This window comes from Scyliorhinus torazame, chromosome 1 (assembly GCF_047496885.1).
Source record: "Scyliorhinus torazame isolate Kashiwa2021f chromosome 1, sScyTor2.1, whole genome shotgun sequence".
Classification (NCBI taxonomy): Eukaryota; Metazoa; Chordata; class Chondrichthyes; order Carcharhiniformes; family Scyliorhinidae; genus Scyliorhinus; species Scyliorhinus torazame.
The window spans coordinates 224,235,374-224,255,731 of record NC_092707.1 but is presented as its reverse complement, the minus strand read 5'-3'; the positions used below and the strand labels follow the sequence as shown (position 1 = coordinate 224,255,731).

The 20,358-nt window shown below is 45.5% G+C and overlaps 1 protein-coding gene across 4 annotated transcripts in view; it reads left to right on the top strand.

The window, feature by feature from the left end:
- Nucleotides 1-20,358, top strand: part of LOC140419086 (zinc finger protein 292-like) — a 277,845-nt gene that overhangs the window by 184,195 nt on the left and 73,292 nt on the right. For 3 of the 4 annotated variants that reach the window (XM_072502855.1, XM_072502854.1, XM_072502860.1), the window contains exon 4: nucleotides 7,805-7,940. The exons of the other annotated variant lie outside the window; for it this stretch is intronic. In XM_072502855.1, coding sequence (XP_072358956.1) covers nucleotides 7,805-7,940 — 136 coding nt within the window. The remainder of the gene's footprint in view (nucleotides 1-7,804; nucleotides 7,941-20,358) is intronic. 4 annotated transcript variants of the gene reach the window in all.

The following is a 20,358-nucleotide window of genomic DNA, read 5'->3' as shown; positions in this document are numbered from 1 at the left end:
AAAAGTGCACAGCTGAACATGCATTCAACGGCAGAAGGACCTCCCCACACCTCCCACGAGCACTTTTTGCTGGGCTCATTACTCAACAGCTAACCTACAGGCTTTTAACCTCTGCTGGCTCTTTTTGAATTTATGGAAGTACCTGATGGTTGAAAGCATTGGTTGAAGTTTGTAGTGGCACTGCATGTGGATAGGATCTTGCTTGTGACTGTGTTTTCATCAGATCGCTCACTCCCAGTTGCAATATCTCTTGGGTTGCAGTATGAAAGGTATATAAAGCAGAGGCAGGAAGAATAGGACAATAGGAGGTGGTGATGAAGGACTCTTGTCTATCTGTGGACTTCGGGAAGCACTTTTTGCTTGCCTCACTCTAAACCAGGGGCAGCATGTGCATTGTAGCTGAATGGTGCTACCAGTAAATGTTGTGTGGTCCTGAATTTCTTCATGTTGGATCTTCCCAGGCTGGAGCAAGTGATATCTGTAACATTTCCAGCACGATTCATTGCTGATGAGGTGTCGACTTTTTTGTGAAGCTGAGTTCATGGTGCCTAGGGAAACAGCTAGAGGGTATCAGTGACTAATTCAGGATCGTGGCTTCTGCAATGTGCCATCGGCAGTGTATTGCCACTGGATTAGTAATCCAGAGACCTGGGGTAATGCTCTGGGAAACCCAGGTTCAAATCTTATTTGGCAGATGCTGGAATTTTAATTAAACATAAATCTGTAATTAAAGGCCTAATGATAACCGTTAAACCAGTGTCAATTGTTGTAAAAACTGATGTTTCATTAATGCCCTTTAGAGAAGGAAATCTACCAACTCCCAACTCAGCAATCTTAAATGCCCTCTAGAAATGGCCTAGCAAACCACTCCGTTGTATAAGACCACTAGAAAGGCTGAAAGGAATGGAACCAGAAAGACCACCCAGCATTGACCGAGGCACCGGAAATGATAAAAGCAAACTCTGCCTTGTTGATCCTGCAACGCCCTCGCTAACATCTGGGAGCTAGTATCAAAATTGGGCGAGCTGTCTCACAGAATAACCAAGCAACAGTCTGATCTAGTCATACTCATGAATCATACTACAACAGATAATATCTCATGGGCCAAGTGCGGGGAACTGGGACTAGCTTAATGGTAAAAACTGGGCGGCATGGACTGGTTGGGCCGAAGGGCCTGTTTCCATGCTGTAGACTTCTATGATTCTTCTATGATGGACCGAGCTGAGCGATTCCACACTAAACAGATCAGATCTAAGCTCTGCAGTCCTGCCACATCCAGTCAAGAATTGTGGTGGACAATTAAACAACTCACTGGAGGAGGAGGCTCCACAAATATCCTGATTCTCGATGATGGAGGAGCCCAGTACATCAGTGCAATAGATAAGGCTGAAGCATTTGCAACTATTATCAGGGGGATAGATAGTATCCTTTGTGAGCAGGATAAAGAGTCCCGCATGGTATGTTGCCTGCCCGGTGCTAGGGTGCGGGACATCTCTGACCGGCTTGAAAGGATACTGGAGAGGGAGGGGGAGGATCCAGTTGTTGTGGTCCATGTCGGTACCAACAACATAGGCAAGTCTAGGAAAGAGGACCTGTTTAGAGATTATAAAGAGCTAGGATTCAAATTTTAAAAAGACAGGTCCTCAAGGGTCATAATCTCCGGATTACTGCCCGAGCCACGTGCAAATTGGCATAGGGAGGCAAGAATAAGGGAAGTTAACACGTGGCTGAAAGAGTTGTGTGGGAAAGAGGGGTTCCTTTTCATGGGACACTGGCATCAGTTTTGGGACAGGGGGGACCTATACTGTTGGGATGGTCTCCACCTGAACCGAGCTGGGACCAATGTTCTGGCGAAGAGAGTAAATAGGGTGGTCAATAGGACTTTAAACTAGAGATTGTGGGGGGGGAGGGAAAGTCAGGGAACCAAGAGGTGAAGTAATCCGTGGGAAGCGTAGCTGCTTAGGAATACAAAAAAGCACGAAAAGACAGAACTCAGGAGAGGGTACGATAGTCCCCATCCCACAAAATATGACGCAGTGTATGGAAAGGCTCAGTAAACCAAGGTCCACCACACTTAAGAAAACAAAAAGGGACGGTCAATAGAGAATTAAAGGTGCTATATTTAAATGCGCGCAGTGTATGGAACAAGGTAGATGAGCTTGTGACCCAGATTGTGACTGGCAGGTATGATGTGGTAGGCATCACAGAGACGTGGTTGCAGGGGGTTCAGGACTGGCATTTAAATATCCAGGGATTCACAACCTATCGAAAAGACAGAGGGGGCGGGGTTGCCTTGTTAATTAGGAATGAAATGAAATCAATAGCACTAAACGACATAGGGTCAGATGATGTGGAGCCTGTGGGTAGAGTTGAGGAACTACAAAGGCAAAAAAACCATAATGGGAGTTATGTACAGGCCTCCTAACAGTGGTCAGGACCAGGGGCGCAAGATGCACCACAAAAAAGAAAGTGCATGTCAGAAAGGCAAGGTCACAGCGATCATGGGGACTTCAATATGCAGGTGGACTGGGTAAATAATGCTGCCAGTGGACTCAAGGAAAGGGAATTCATTGAATGTTTACAGGAGGGCTTTTTGGAACAGATTGTGATGGAGCCCACGAGGGGACAGGCCATTCTGGACTTAGTGTTATGTAATGAGCCAGACTTGATTAAAGATCTTAAAGTAAGGGAACACTTAGGAGGCAGTGATCATAATATGGTAGAATTCAATCTCCAATTTGAAAGAAAGAAGGTCGAATCAGATGTAAAGGTGTTACGGTTAAATAAAGGTAACTACAGGGGCATGAGGGAGGAACTGACGAAAATCGACTGGGAGCAGAGCCTAGTGGGAAAGACAGTAGAACAGCAACGGCAGGAGTTTCTGGGAGTAATTGAGGACACAGTACAGAGGTTCATCCCAAAGAAAAGAAAGGTTATCAGAGGGGGGATTAGGCAGCCATGGCTGACAAAGGAAGTTAGGGAATGCATCAAAGCATAAGAGAAAGCCTATAATGTGGCAAAGAGTAGTGGGAAGTCAGATTGGGAAGGCTACAAAAACAAACAGAGGATAACAAAGAGAGAAATAAGGAAAGAGAGGATCAATTATGAAGGTAGGCTAGCCAGTAACATTAGGAATGATAGTAAAAGTTTATTTAAATACATTAAAAACAAACGGGAGGCAAAAGTAGACATTGGGCCACTCCAAAATGACGCTGGTAATCTAGTGATGGGAAACAAGGAAATAGCTGAGGAACTAAATAAGTACTTTGCGTCAGTCTTCACAGTAGAAGACATGAGTAATATCCCAACAATTCCGGAGAGTCAGGGGGCAGAGTTGAATATGGTAACCATCACAAAGGAGAAAGCGCTAGAGAAACTAAGAGGTCTAAAAATTGATAAATCTCCGGGCCCAGATGGGCTACATCCTAGAGTTCTAAAGGAGATAGCTGAAGAAATAGTGGAGGCGTTAGTTATGATCTTTCAAAAGTCACTGGAGTCAGGGAAAGTCCCAGAGGATTGGAAAATCGCTGTTGTAACCCCCCTGTTCAAGAAGGGAACAAGGAAAAAGATGGAAAATTATAGGCCAATTAGCCTAACCTCGGTTGTTGGCAAGATTCTAGAATCCATTGTTAAGGATGAGATTTCGAAATTCTTGGAAGTGCAGGGTCGGATTAGGACAAGTCAGCATGGATTTAGTAAGGGGAGGTCGTGCCTGACAAACCTGTTCGAGTTCTTTGAAGAGATAACAAATAGGTTAGACCAAGGAGAGCCAATGGATGTTATCTATCTTGACTTCCAAAAGGCCTTTGATAAGGTGCCTCACGGGAGACTGCTGTGTAAAATAAGGGCCCATGGTATTCGAGGCAAGGTACTAACATGGATTGACGATTGGCTGTCAGGCAGAAGGCAGAGAGTTGGGATAAAAGGTTCTTTTTCGGAATGGCAACCGGTGACGAGTGGTGTCCCGCAGGGTTCAGTGTTGGGGCCACAGCTGTTCTCTTTATATATTAACGATCTAGATGACGGGACTGGGGGCATTCTGGCTAAGTTTGCCGATGATATAAAGATAGGTAGAGGGGCAGGTAGTATGGAGGAGGTGGGGAGGCTGCAGAAAGATTTAGACAGTATAGGAGAGTGGTCCAAGAAATGGCTGATGAAATTCAACATGGGCAAGTGCGAGGTCTTGCACTTTGGAAAAAAGAATAGAGGCATGGACTATTTTCTAAACGGTGACAAAATTCATAATGCTGACGTGCAAAGGGACTTGGGAGTCCTAGTCCAGGATTCTCTAAAGGTAAACTTGCAGGTTGAGTCCGTAATTAAGAAAGCAAATGCAATGTTGTCATTTATCTCAAGAGGCTTGGAATATAAAAGCAGGGATGTACTACTTAAGCTTTATAAAGTGTTAGTTAGGCCCCATTTAGAATACTGTGAACAATTTTGGGCCCCACACCTCAGGAAGGACATACTGGCACTGGAGCGGGTCCAGCATAGATTCACACGGATGATCCCAGGAATGGTAGGCCTAACATACGATGAACGTCTGAGGATCCTGAGATTATATTCATTGGAGTTTAGGAGGTTGAGGGGAGATCTAATAGAAACTTACAAGATAATGAATGGCTTAGATAGGGTGGACGTAGGGAAGTTGTTTCCATTAGCAGGGGAGACTAGGACCTGGGGGCACAGCCTTAGAATAAAAGGGAGTCACTTTAGGACAGAGATGAGGAGAAATTTCTTCAGCCAGAGAGTGGTGGGTCTGTGGAATTCATTGCCACAGAGGGCGGTGAAGGCCGGGACGTTGAGTGTCTTTAAGACAGAAGTTGATAAATTCTTGATTTCTCGAGGAATTAAGGGCTATGGAGAGAGAGTGGGTAAATGGAGTTGAAATCAGCCATGATTGAATGGTGGAGTGGACTCGATGGGCCGAATGGCCTTACTTCCGCTCCTATGTCTTATGGTCTAACACTCTTCAGCCAGAAGTGCTGAGTGGATGATCCATCTCGGCCTCCTCCGGATGTCCCCGCAACACGTCAGCCTTCAGCCAATTCCATTCACTCCACGCGATATTACCGCAAACTATTTATCGGTGGTTTTGCAGAAACTACTTCAAAATGCCAAGATGTACTGCAATCACAAAGGTTATCATTTGCTGAATGTGCGTTTGATTTGTGACTAGGTTTGGAAAAGCATGATGCTGAATGCCCACAATCCTGGCCTTGGTTTTGTTATCACATTGCGCCAGTTTCCTCAGTCATTTAGCCATTGCATCAAGCCCCGAGGGTGGTTACTGGGCAACAGCGGTTACTTGTTTTACATACTCATGATTTAGCTCCAAAGCCCAACTGCCAACCATACATGGTCAGCATATTCTGAAATCCGGAAATTATGTTCCCAACTACTTGTGATGATTTTCTTGTAAATAAATTACATCGTTAAGAAATAAGGGGGGAAAATACAATTACACTTGAACACAAAAATGGTTTTACACATTAAACAATACTTTAAAACAGTTTTTTAAAAATTAACTTAAAAGAGGGAGTGATTGATTCCTGGAGGACAGTTTGCCAGCCTGGAGGAATTGAAGGAGAAATCTGGGCTGTCCGGTTCGGACATGTTTAGGTACCTCAAGGCATCGAGCAGTGTTAGGAGAATTTTCTAGGAGTTCTTGGTGGTGCCACCATCATTCTTATTGGAGAGGATTGTCTCCTGTTTGGGGTCAGAGGAGGGCAGCCTGTCTGGCTTGTATGAATGGATTGTAGGGGAAGAGTTGAGTTCGGTGGAAGGTGTAAATTGGTGGAGGAATTGGGGCCAATATTGGAGGAGGCGGTATGGAGTGTGGTGCTGCAGAGGGTGAATGCCACGTCGTCATGTGGGACGGCCTGATCCAGCTAAAGATAGTGTTTCGAGTGCACCTCACTAAGGCTAGGATGAGTCAGTTTTTTGAGAGGGTGGACATGACACCGCTGTTTGAGAGGGCCCAGGCACTACACACACCAAGCTGGGGGTTTTGGAGATCCTTATTTAGCACTATGTCGGCCATCCTAAATATTGAGCTGGAGCCCTGTCCTTTGGCGGCTGTATTTGGAGTTTCAGATGTGCCGGAACTGCTGATGTCCTTGCCTGCCTCATTGGTGATGCGGGGACGGATCCTGTTGGGTTCGAGGGTATTAAGGCCGCCGAGAGCATTGGCGGGCCTGGGGGATTTAATGGAGTTTTTACACCTTGCGAGGTGCAGCAGGGGGATGAAAAAAGCAAATTATATTTGGCCTTCATAGGTGACATACACTGATCCGTCTTTGTACATTCAGACTATATGCCCTGAACCTGCCTAAAAATTTACTCCAGGATACAGACTTGACATAAGATCCAGGTTGAAAGTGATGAACAGCAAATATATCGGGAAGGCCTCAAAATGTATTTAAAAGTAAATTTGCTGAACAATTGACACTCTGCTCTTCCACGCTCCATGCAACCTTTTACCACCCCACTTACAAACAACTCTCGTCCACTGCAAATTCCTTCTGTTTATGGAAATATCAATGCACTCCGAGTCATAATGCATTTGGGAACAGCTTCTAATCCATTGTGGATTAATAATAAAATAATCAATGTTGTCAGTTACCTGATGCACCCTACCATTTATTTCATTATAAATATTTTTTCCATTCTTGTCAAGAATTTTCCGTTTACTTGCGTTAAATTAGAGGTTATATAAACTTGTAAAAGCAAATAAAAAGCTTGAAACATTAAAATTGTTTTTAAAATGCTTTAAGAACTCCATAGCACTGCCAGCCTGCTGGAGCTTATGGGATATTACTTCCGCTGCTGACTTCAAAGTGGGGTTGGGGCTTTGGTGCTTCTGCACCGGAATAGAATCATAGAATTTACAGTGCAAAAGGAGGCCATTCGTCCCATCAAGTCTGCACCGGCCCTTGGAAAGAGCGCCCCATTTAATCCCACACTTCCAACCATTCCCTGGAACCCCACCTAACCTTTCTGGGGACACTTACGGCTATTTAGCATGGCCAATCCACCTAACCTGCACATCTTTGTACTATGGAAGGAAACCGGAGCACCCAGGGGAAACCCACGCAGACATGGGGAGAACGTGCAGACTCTGCACAGACAGTGACCCAAGTCGGGAATCTAACCAGGGACCTTGGAGCTGTGGAGCAACTGTGCTAACCACTGCTACCATGCTGCGTTGAATACCAACTCTCCTGGTTCCCTTCACTGATGGCTGCTTCTGCAGCCAGGGCAGAGTCTCTGAAGCTACAGCTCAGAAAGGTACAATTTTGATTGCAGTCAATGGCATGCAGCACGGCGTCTTTACTCTATCAAAACCTCTCCATGTTGAAAATTTTCATTGGGTTTCCTCTTAACCTTCTCTGATCCAAGGAAAACTTTCCTAACTTTTCCAATGTCTCATTACTACAGTCATTTATCATTAGCAACATCCTGGTGAACCTCCTTTGTACCTTGCTTTTACATTTTCCAGAAGTGTGGTGCCTGGAATGGTCCCCAGTTTCCCAGATGAGGCCTAACCAATGATTTATAGTGTTGTAGGATGATCTTTTTGCTTTTGTATTCTATTCCTCTGTATGAAACCCAAGTAACCCGTGCGCTTTTTAAATCCCCTTTTTAAAATTTGCTCTGCCACCTTTAAGGGTATATGGTTTCTCCTTTATGCATATTTCTATAGCCCTGGAAATCCAGTTAATTTACATAGACTCAATGGCTTCTTTTATGTCAACGTGACCTTGTGCATAATAAAGTTAAATGTTATCAATTGTTTGTGCAGGCGGCACATAAAGTCCTATCAGAATATGGGAACCCAGAACTTCAAATGCTGGCTGTACTTGCCCAGGAGGGTAGGGTATGGAAGAGCTCTGTACTTGACAGCATTTTCTCCCAGCAGCCATTGGAACAGAATAAAGGTAGGATATCAATAAAATAAACCTTGTTGATTAATCTTAATTTGCAGCATGTCTTTCTAATTTGTTCATTGTGATGTGGTTTGTTGGGTTAAAAAAATTAGTTTGCCATCAAATGGTTTAGTTTTGACAACTCGGTGAGTCTGATTTGTAATGTTTTCTTTGATTTTTTTTGTGCTCATCAGGGAAGGGGAAAAAATACTTTTTACTTTGATCAGCTTTGGAAGTTGGGTGCTTGCAAGCAACGTACTTGAACCACAGGAAAGTTGGCATGCAGGTATATTAAACAACAGGAGAGCCCTTAGTCTGTTAGCTTCTGTTACAAGGAATTGATGCTAAAAAGTAAAGAAGTATTCCTAGAATTCTCCACGTCCTTGGTGAATTCATATATGGAGTGTCTATAGCTTTATCCTCCTGACATAAGGAAAGACATTCTTGCCCTGGAGGGACTACAGCAAAGTTTCAATAGACTGGTTCCTAGGGGATTGTCTTATGTGAAGAAATTGGGCCGACCCTGTGGAAGTACTGACTCTGTGGGAATTGCCCAGGAAGTTGCAACTACCAATGGGCAATCCTCCTCCCTGGGATCCTCTGCAGAAGTATCTGACTGAGGTTTTTAAAATATTTTAAAAATAAATTTAGAGTACCCAATTCATTTTTTTCCAATTAAGGGGCAATTTAGCGTGGCCAATCCACCTATCTGGACATCTTTGGGTTGTGGGGGTGAAGAATGTGCAAACTCCAACTGACAGTGACCCAGGGCCGAGATCGAACCTGGGACCTTGGCGACATGAGGCAGCAGTCCTAGTCACTGAGCCACTTTGCTGCCTTCTGACTCTTGTTGATTGTTGGTGACTTTGGACTGTTCCATGTGACTTAGCTGAATAGTTAACCATGAAATGTTAGACAGAAAAAAAAATTATCTTAGTCCAACTCCTGGATAAGTATACAAATGACCTCCTAATCATTAACACTGACTACCCGCATCACCTGACTGCCACCACTTCCCCACCCTCCTGCGACCCAATCTTATGAGCCTCAACCCAACTTACTCCTCTGAGCCGACAACCCCACCCTGACCCACCTGCCACCTTAGCCATCTGCCTCGCTGCTGACTTTGCCCATTCCAGCCATCTTACCACCCTCCCCTCCTGCCATCCTACCACCTCACTTACCCACTTGCCTCACCCATCTGCCCATCCTATACTCACCCATTCACTCATTCATCACTTACCCATTCACTAACATTCACCCACTCACCCATTCATTCACATTCAGTCTGGAAATTTAAATTAATCTTACGGCAATCTGTAATGTAAAAAGAGTGTGTGGCTTCTGCCCTGATTCTCTTCACTGATCTCTGCATGGATTCCTGCGAGTAGGTGTTTTAGCTGTTGTATAGGAAGTTGGAGACTTAAACGTATCCACATCAGACACAGAATTCCAATTGGAAGATTTGGGTAATTGCTGCTTAGAACTTAAAATGAGAGAGGATCTCATTGAAACATATGGAACAGATGAAAACTCGCCCACGTGAAAATAATTTATTTTCATGCTTATTAGTTCATGAGAAGGATGGTGCATTCAACTAATTAAAAGTGCTATGCACGGTTTGGAAGAGAATTTACAAAGATAATGTGCATATAATTACATCAAAATCACAGAAACAGGGCATTTGGCCCAGCAGAGTTCTGCCAGTGCTTATGCTTTACACAGCCCTCATCCCACTCCTTTTCATCTAATCCAATCAGCAAAATCTATTTGTTTCTCCCTCAAATGAGCGATGATCTCATCTCTATCAGGTCATTCCTTCAAGTCAACGTGGTCAATCGTTTTTGATATCATTCTGATATCCTCTTTGCAACTCTATTTTGCACCATCTCTCTAGTGGCTTTCAATCCTTTTTATAATAGAGACTTGAACTGTGCACAGTACGGAGTGCACTGTACCCCAGTTTTCATATAAGTTTTAACATCGCTTTGTTTCAAATCTATCTCTCTGGACGTGAACCCTGGAAGTGCTTTACTGTATGTGTTTTTTAATGGCTTTATTAACCTTTATCATTTTCATTTTTTGAGATTTGTGTATCTGTACCACTAAATTCTTTTACTCCTATACCACATTTAGACTCCTATTTTCCGCAACCTGCTTATTCTTGCGACCTTCATAGATTACCATAGAATTTACAATGCAGAAGGAGGCCATTTGGCCCATCGAGTCTGCACCGGCTCTTGGAAAGAGCACCCTACCCAAGGTCAACGCCTCCACCCTATCCCCATAACCCAGTAACCCCACCCAACACCAAGGGCAATTTTGGACACTAAGGGCAATTTATCATAACCAATCCACCTAACCTGCACATCTTTGGACTGTGGGAGGAAACCGGAGCACCCGGAGGAAACCCACGCACACACTGGGAGGATGTGCAGACTCCGCACAGACAGTGACCCAAGCCGGAATCGAACTTGGGACCCTGGAGCTGTGAAGCAATTGTGCTACCCACAATGCCCTTGTACTTAGCACATTTTAAAAAAAAAATTCTGATTGCATATGCATTATGAAAGTTTATTAATATTTTTTTTGCCATGATCTTTCTCGGTATTTACACAATCGGGTGTCATCCACAAATTTTGAAGTTGTTCTTCCAATACCGAGTCCAGTTTGTTTATGCAAATAGTGAACAACGATCCCAAAACGATGGTTGTGAAGCACAGCTTCCTACCTTTTTGCCAACCTAAGTAACTGCCCGTTCCTCTTTCTGTCCAATCTGCCATTTGTCCTCTGACTCCACATGTTCTGGCTTTAGTAATGAGCCAAGTATATGGTATTCAATTGAAGCCTTTTGACAATCCAAATAAATGTGTGTGTGTGTGTGTACTGCTGTTTTATCTGTCTTTTTTTTGTTTATTTTGTCTCTTTCCATTCTCATTCACTCAAACCGTTTCATTTTAGTGTCTCATAATTTATCTTAAACTGTACCATGTTGTGATCACTGTACGTAGATGTTCCCCCAGCCTTACCTATGTTCTGTGATTCCTTTCCCATTGCTAGATCCAGCAGTGATTCCTTGCAGTGGCTAAGAGTCCTGCATACACAGTAAAGACTCAACTTTCCCTTTCCCCTTTATCGCTTTCCCTACTTCTTGCTGGTTTATTTCTCAGTTTATTTGGAGTGGTTAAAAGTTCCCATAATTGTTCTGTGTATTTTACTCCGTGTAGGTCTGCTTACATATTGCTTCCTTCACTTCCATTTTACTGTAAGATGGAATTCCCCTATTTTCCACCACTTGCTGCATTTCATTGGTTAAGTGTGCATACCAGGCACCCTAAGGACAGCATCTCTGATGGATTTGGATTTGTTTATTGTCACGTGTACCGGGGTACAGTGAAAAGTATTGTTCTGCGTGCAGCTCAGACAGACCATGAAAAGAAAATACATAATGGGGCAAACATAAAATACAAAATGGAAATACATAGACACAGGCATCGGGTGAAGCATACAGGAGTGTCGTACTACTCGGTAGAGAATATGCGTGAAGAGATCTGATCAATCCATAAGAGGATTGTTTCGAAGTCTGGTAACAGCAGGGAAGAAGCTGTTTTTGAATGGGCATCCAGCTCCCAAAATACTTCTGATTTTACTTTTTGTAAGAAACAACAACATCAATACCCTTACCCTGTTATCTCTTTAATAGGGAAATAACTGTGTATGAATATCCACTTTGTTCTCCACTGGTTATATGATTCAGACTCAGAACATCAGAGGAAATTGTAACCTGAAAATCTATACTTTATTTCTGCCATTTTCCACAATGGCTACTAAAAACAATTCTTGTGATTCGACCGTCACCTTTAGGCAACCATTCTGTGCTAATATCTTCTATTCCAGAAAGCCACTTCATGAAGGAAAAAAATGTAGTCAATTTTTATACATTTTTTATAAACATTTATTCAGAGTTACACAATACAGAGTCATAGAGTCAATTAAGACATACAAGAAGGCCATTCAGCCCATTGTGTCCACGCTGGCCCTTTGTAGAGTGAGCATGCATCTTCTAACACGACCACCACAGTTTCAGTCTGTCTATTTATACCTTGTTGCTGTGTCTATTTATAAGTTGTGATCCAGAAACAGTACAGCTTTCTTTAAAATGTATATGAAACCTGGAATGGAACTCTGGAAAGTTACACCAGTGGCTATGTCATGAGCTGAAGGAGAGAGGGTTTGTGGAAGTGTGCTTTGCTGCTGGTAATCGTACCCATGAAAACTGTTGTCGGATAGGACTCCTGATCTACCCTGCATGAATAAAGAATAACATATTGTGGAACTGTGTAGCTATGTAGTGCCACATTTGTACATGGGATAATGAGAAGGCTTGTGCTTGCTAAGATAGATACATAGGAATTTGGAGCAGATGTGGGCAATTCAGCCCTTCAAACCTGCTCCGCCATTCAATCATGGCTGATCTTTTCCCAGTCTCAAAGCCAACTCACTGCCTGTTCCCCATATCCCTTTAACCCGTTTTTAAAATCAGCAATATATCTATCTCCTTGAAACTATTTAATGATTCACTACGGGGCAGCGAATTCCACAAATTCACCACCTTCTGCAAGAAGTAGTCCCTCCTCATCTCGGTTCTAAATCTACCGCCTCTCAACCTATATAGAACATAGAACAATACAGCACAGTACAGGCCCTTCAGCCCACGATGTTGTGCCGACCATTTATCCTAATCTAAGATCAACCTAACCTACACCCCTTCAATTTACTGCTGTCCATGTGCCTGTCTAAGAGTCGCTTAAATGTCCCTAATGACTCTGACTCCACCACCTCTGCTGGCAGCGCATTCCACACACCCACCACTCTGTGTAAAGAACCTACCTCTGACATCTTCCCTATACCGTCTTCCAATCACCTTAAAATTATGTCCCCTCATGACAGCCATTTCCACCCTGGGGAAAAGTCTCTGGCTATCCACTCTATCCATGCCTCTCATCACCTTGTACACCTCTATCAAGTCAACTCTGCCTTCTTCGCTCCTGTGAGAAAAGCCCAAGCTCCCTCAACCTTTCTCCATCAGACATGCCCTCCAGTCCAGGCAGCATCCTGGTAAATCTCCTCTGCATCCTCTCCAAAGCATCCACATCCTTCCTATAATGAGGCGACCAGAACTGGACACAATATTCCAAGTGTGGTCGAACTGTACATAGATCCCTGAAAGTTACCACCCAGGTTGATAGGGATGTGAAGAAGGCCTATGGAGTGTTGGCCTTTATTGGTAGAGGGATTGAGTTCCGGAGTCGGGAGGTCATGTTGCAGCTGTACAGAACTCTGGTACGGCCGCATTTGGAGTATTGCGTACAGTTCTGGTCACTGCATAATAGGAAGGACGTGGAGGCTTTGGAGCGGGTGCAGAGGAGATTTACCAGGATGTTGCCTGGTATGGAGGGAAAATCTTATGAGGAAAGGCTGATGGACTTGAGGTTGTTTTCGTTGGAGAGAAGAAGGTTAAGAGGAGACTTAATAGAGGCATACAAAATGATCAGGGGGTTGGATAGGGTGGACAGGGAGAGCCTTCTCCCGCGGATGGATATGGCTGGCACGAGGGGACATAACTTTAAACTGAGGGGTAATAGATATAGGACAGAGGTCAGAGGTAGGTTCTTTACGCAAAGAGTAGTGAGGCCGTGGAATGCCCTACCTGCTACAGTAGTGAACTCGCCAACATTGAGGGCATTTAAAAGTTTATTGGATAAACATATGGATGATAAGGGCATAGTGTAGGTTAGATGGCTTTTGTTTCGGTGCAACATCGTGGGCCGAAGGGCCTGTACTGCGCTGTATTGTTCTATGAACTAGAGTTTTATAAAGCTGCAGCAAAACCTCACGGCTCTTAAACTCAATGCCCCTGTTAATGAAAGCCAGCACACCATACGCCTTCTTAACAACCCTATCAACCTGGGGGGCCAACTTTGAGGGATCTATATATGTGGACCCCAAAGTCCCTCTATTCCTCCACACTTCCAAGAATCCTGCCTTTAACCCTGTATTCAGCATTCAAATTCAACCTTCCAAAATGAATCACTTCATATTTATCAAGGTTGAACTCCATCTGCCACTTCTCAGCCCAGTTCTACGTCCTGTCAATGTCCTGCTGTAACCTGCAACAACCCTCAACACTATCTACAACTCCCCCAACCTTCATGTCAACATCAAACTTACTAACCCACCCTTTCACTTCCTCATCCAAGTCATTTATAAAAACCACAAAGAGCAGAGGTCCCAGAACAGATCCTTGCAGGACACCACTGGTCACTGACCTCTAGGTGGAATACTTCCCATCTACTACGACTCGCTGTCTTCTTTCGGCCAGCCAATTCTGTATCCAGACAGCAAAATTTCCCTGTATCCCATGCCTCCTAACTTTCTGAATGAGCCTACCATGGGGAACCTTATTAAATGCCTTACTGAAATCCATATACAAAATATCCACTGCCCGACCTTCATCAACGTGTCTCGTCACATCCTCAAAGAATTCCATGAGGCATGACCTGCCCCTCACAAAGCCATGCTGACTATCTTTAATCAAACTATGTTTTTCTAAATAATCATATATCCTATCTATATCTGTGACCTCTCGTTCTAAATTGCCCTACAAGGAGAAACATTTGGTCTACGTTTACTTTATCAATGCCTCTTAGTATTTTATATACCTCAATCTGATCCCGTCTCATCCTTCTCGGCTCCAGCGAGTATAAGCCCAAACTATTAAACCTCTCCTCTTATGTCACCCTTTCATTCCCAGAATCAATCTGGTGAACCTCCTCTGAGCTGCCTCCAATGCCACCACATCCATCCTCAAATAAGGTGACCAAAACTGGACACAGTACTCCACAATACATCCTATACAATTGCAACAACACTTCTCTACTTTTATATTCCAGTCCTTTTGTAATAAACGCTAAAATTCCGTTTGCCATTTTTATTGCATGCTGTCCCTGCATACTGACATTCTACGCTATCTTTGTTGTATCGACTGTTTGAAGTAAATTTTACCTTTTTTATTTGAAGCATCTATTTGCTTGATAATTCATGTGGAATTTTTTTTGGTTCTGATTCGTGTTAAAGTAAAAGTTTTTAAAAAGTGAAATCTTGTTGGTAATTTATTCATTTGTGGGCCATTTGGTAATCTTGGTTTAAGATTACTTCATGGGATTGAAAAAAAATGGATAAGTAAAATCCCAGTTAATGCCTACCACCTGTGAACAATTAAGATACAGTTAACAGCAGCTGCAGCAAGCTAAAACCTCATCCATGCATTTGTCAGATCCTCACTTCACTTCTCCAATGAAAGTAAGTGTTGGAAGCATGTCGAGGAGCATCTGAGGTGAGAGAGACTAGTTTGAGTTTATTCTCTTCAGAACTGAAGAGGCAGGAATGTGATGGGGTTTATGGTGGAGCATAAAGGGAAGATTGGGGATAAGTTGGAGGATGGGGGGGATTAAATTACAAAGATTTCATGAGGCTAAATAGGTCCAGAGTACGACTGGACTCGTGCTGTGTTTCTTTTTTTTTAATAAATATTTTATTGAAAATTTTTGGTCAACCAACACAGTACATTGTGCATCCTTTACACAACATTATAACAATACAGATAATAATAACCTTTTTTATATAAACAAAAAACAACAAATAAATAAATATTAAATAACAAAAATGAAAACTAGCCCTAATTGGCAACTGCCTTGTCACAGGCTATCTCCCCCCCCCCCCCCCCCAAAAGTCCTGGGCTGCTGCTGCTGCCTTCTTTTTTCCCCCATCTATCTATCCGCAAGATATTCGACGAACGGTTGCCACCGCCTGGTGAACCCTTGAGCCGACCCCCTTAGGACGAACTTAATCCGCTCTAGCTTTATGAACCCCGCCATATCATTTATCCAGGTCTCCACCCCCGGGGGCTTGGCTTCTTTCCACATTAGCAATATTCTGCGCCGGGCTACTAGGGACGCAAAGGCCAAAACATCGGCCTCTTTCGCCTCCTGCACTCCCGGCTCTTGTGCAACCCCAAATATAGCCAACCCCCAGCTTGGTTCGACCCGGACTCCTACTACTTTTGAAAGCGCCTTTGTCACCCCCACCCAAAACCCCTGTAGTGCCGGGCATGACCAAAACATATGGGTATGATTCACTGAGCTTCTCGAGCACCTCGCACACCTATCCTCCACCCCAAAAAATTTACTGAGCCGTGTTCCAGTCATATGTGCCCTGTGTAATACCTTAAACTGAATCAGGCTTAGCCTGGCGCACGAGGACGACGAGTTTACCCTGTTTAGGGCATCTGCCCACAGCCCCTCCTCAATCTCCTCCCCTAGCTCTTCTTCCCATTTCCCTTTTAGTTCGTCCACCATAGTCTCCCCTTCGTCCCTCATTTCCCTATATATATCCGACACCTTACCACCCCCCACCCATTTCTTTGAGATGACTCTGTCCTGCACCTCTTGTGTCGGGAGCTGCGGGAATTCCCTCACCTGTTGCCTCGCAAAAGCCCTCAATTGCATGTACCTGAATGCATTCCCTTGGGGCAACCCATATTTCTCGGTCAGCGCTCCCAGACTTGCGAACTTCCCGTCCACAAATAGATCTTTCAGTTGCGTTATTCCTGCTCTTTGCCACATTCCATATCCCCCATCCATTCCCCCCGGGGCAAACCTATGGTTGTTTCTTATCGGGGACCCCCCCAATGCTCCGGTCTTTCCCCTATGTCGTCTCCACTGTCCCCAAATCTTCAGTGTAGCTACCACCACCGGGCTCGTGGTGTAGTTCCTCGGTGAGAACGGCAATGGGGCTGTCACCATAGCCTGCAGGCTGGTCCCCCTACAGGACGCCCTCTCTAATCTCTTCCACGCCGCTCCCTCCTCCTCTCCCATCCACTTACTCACCATTGAAATATTAGCGGCCCAATAATACTCACTTAGGCTCGGTAATGCCAGCCCCCCCCTATCCCTACTACGCTGTAAGAATCCCTTCCTCACTCTCAGAGTCTTCCCGGCCCAAACAAAACCCATGATGCTCTTTTCTATCCTTTTAAAAAAAGCCTTCGTGATCACCACCGGGAGGCACTGAAACACAAAGAGGAATCTCGGGAGGACCACCATCTTAACCGCCTGCACCCTCCCTGCCATTGACAGTGCTACCATATCCCATCTCTTGAAATCTTCCTCCATCTGTTCCACCAACCGCGTTAAATTTAGCCTGTGCAATGTGCCCCAATTCTTAGCTATCTGGATCCCCAGGTAACGAAAGTCTCTTGTTACCTTCCTCAACGGTAGGTCTTCTATTTCTCTACTCTGCTCCCCTGGATGCACCACAAACAGCTCACTCTTCCCCATGTTCAATTTATACCCTGAAAAATCCCCAAACTCCCCAAGTATCCGCATTATTTCTGGCATCCCCTCCGCCGGATCCGCCACATATAGTAGCAGATCATCCGCATATAAAGATACCCGGTGTTCTCCTCCCCTAAGTATTCCCCTCCATCTCTTGGAACCTCTCAGCGCTATCGCCAGGGGCTCAATCGCCAGTGCAAACAGTAATGGGGACAGAGGACATCCCTGCCTTGTCCCTCTATGGAGCCGAAAATATGCCGATCCCCGTCCATTCGTGACCACACTCGCCACTGGGGCCCTATACAACAGCTGCACCCATCTAACATACCCCTCTCCAAAACCAAATCTCCTCAACACCTCCCACAGATAATCCCATTCCACTCTATCAAATGCTTTCTCGGCATCCATCGCCACTACTATCTCCGTTTCACCCTCTGGTGGGGCCATCATCATTACCCCTAACAGCCTCCGTATATTCGTGTTCAGCTGTCTCCCCTTCACAAACCCAGTTTGGTCCTCGTGAACCACCCCCGGGACACATTCCTCTATTCTCATTGCCATTACCTTGGCCAGGACCTTGGCATCCACATTTAGGAGGGAAATTGGTCTGTAGGACCCGCATTGTAGCGGATCCTTTTCCTTCTTTAAGAGAAGCGATATCGTTGCTTCAGACATAGTCGGGGGCAGTTGTCCCCTTTCCTTTGCCTCGTTAAAGGTCCTCGTCAGTACCGGGGCGAGCAAGTCCAAATACTTTCTGTAAAATTCAACTGGGAATCCGTCCGGTCCCGGGGCCTTTCCCGTCTGCATGTTCCTAATTCCTTTCACCACTTCTTCTACCGTGATCTGTGCTCCCAGTCCCACCCTTTCCTGCTCTTCCACCTTGGGAATTTCCAGCCGATCCAAAAAATCCATCATTCTCTCCCTCCCATCCGGGGGTTGAGCTTCATACAATTTTTTATAAAATGTCTTGAACACTTCATTCACTCTCTCAGCCCCCCGCTCCATCTCTCCTTCCTCATCCCTCACTCCCCCTATTTCCCTCGCTGCTCCCCTTTTCCTCAATTGGTGTGCCAGCAATCTGCTCGCCTTCTCCCCATATTCATACTGTACACCCTGCGCCTTCCTCCATTGTGCCTCTGCAGTGCCTGTAGTCAGCAAGTCAAATTCCACATGCAGCCTTTGCCTTTCCCTGTACAGTCCCTCCTCCGGTGCTTCCGCATATTGTCTGTCCACCCTCAAAAGTTCTTGCAGCAACCGCTCCCGTTCCTTACTCTCCTGCTTCCCTTTATGTGCCCTTATTGATATCAGCTCCCCCCTAACCACCGCCTTCAACGCCTCCCAGACCACTCCCACCTGAACCTCCCCATTGTCATTGAGTTCCAAGTACTTTTCAATACATCCCCTCACCCTTAGGCACACCCCCTCATCCGCCATTAGTCCCATGTCCATTCTCCAGGGTGGGCGCCCTCCTGTTTCCTCCCCTATCTCCAAGTCTACCCAGTGTGGGGCATGATCCGAAATGGCTATAGCCGTATATTCCGTTCCCCTCACCTTCGGGATCAATGCCCTACCCAACACAAAAAAGTCTATGCGCGAATAGACTTTATGGACATAGGAGAAAAACGAGAACTCCTTACTCCTAGGTCTACTGAATCTCCACGGGTCCACACCTCCCATCTGCTCCATAAAATCCTTAAGCACCTTGGCTGCTGCCGGCCTCCTACCAGTCCTGGACATCGACCTATCCAGCCTTGGTTCCAGCACCGTGTTAAAGTCTCCCCCCATTATCAGCTTTCCCGTCTCTAGGTCCGGGATGCGTCCTAGCATTCGCCTCATAAAGTTGGCATCATCCCAGTTCGGGGCATACACGTTTACCAAAACCACCATCTCTCCCTGTAATTTGCCACTCACCATCACGTATCTGCTCCCGTTATCCACCAGTATAGTCTTTGCCTCGAACATTACCCGCTTCCCCACTAATATAGCCACCCCCCTGTTTTTCACATCCAGCCCCGAATGGAACACCTGCCCCACCCATCCTTTACGCAGCCTAACCTGGTCTATCAGTTTCAGGTGCGTTTCCTGTAACATAACCACATCTGCTTTAAGTTTCTTAAGGTGTGCGAGTACTCGTGCCCTCTTTATCGGCCCGTTGAGCCCTCTCACGTTCCACGTGATCAGCCGAGTTGGGGGGCTTCCCCCCCCCCCCCCCTTGCCGGTTAGCCATCATCTTTTTCCAGCTTCTCACCCAGTTCCCACGCAGCTGTATCTCCCCCAGGCGGTGCCCCCCCGCCCATCCTCTCCCGTACCCACTCCCCCCTTTCCCCAGCAGCAGCAACCCAGTAATTCCCCCCTCCCACCCCCCCCGCTAGACCCCCCGCTAGCGTAATTACTCCCCCCATGTTGCTCCCAGAAGTCAGCAAACTCTGGCTGACCTCGGCTTCCCCCCGTGACCACGGCTCGCACCGTGCGACGCCCCCTCCTTCCTGCTTCTCTATTCCCGCCATAATTATCATAGCGCGGGAACCAAGCCCGCGCCTCTCCCTCGGCCCCGCCTCCCATGGCCAACGCCCCATCTCCTCTCCCTCCCCACCTCCCCCCATCACCACCTGTGGGAGAAAGAAAAGTTACCATACCGCAGGATTAGAACATAAAACCCCTCTTCGCCCCCCCCATTCGCCCCACCACTTTGTCCAAACGTTCTTTTTCATAATCCACTCATTCCAGTTTTTCTTCTACAATAAAAGTCCACGCTTCATCCGCCGTCTCAAAGTAGTGGTGCCTCCCTTGATATGTGACCCACAGTCTTGCCGGTTGCAGCATTCCAAATTTTATCTTCCTTTTGTGAAGTACCGCCTTGGCCCGATTAAAGCTCGCCCTCCTTCTCGCCACCTCCGCACTCCAGTCTTGATAAACGCGGATCACCGCGTTCTCCCATTTACTGCACCGAGTTTTTTTCGCCCATCTAAGGACCATTTCTCTATCCTTAAAACGGAGGAATCTCACCACTATGGCTCTGGGAGTTTCTCCTGCTC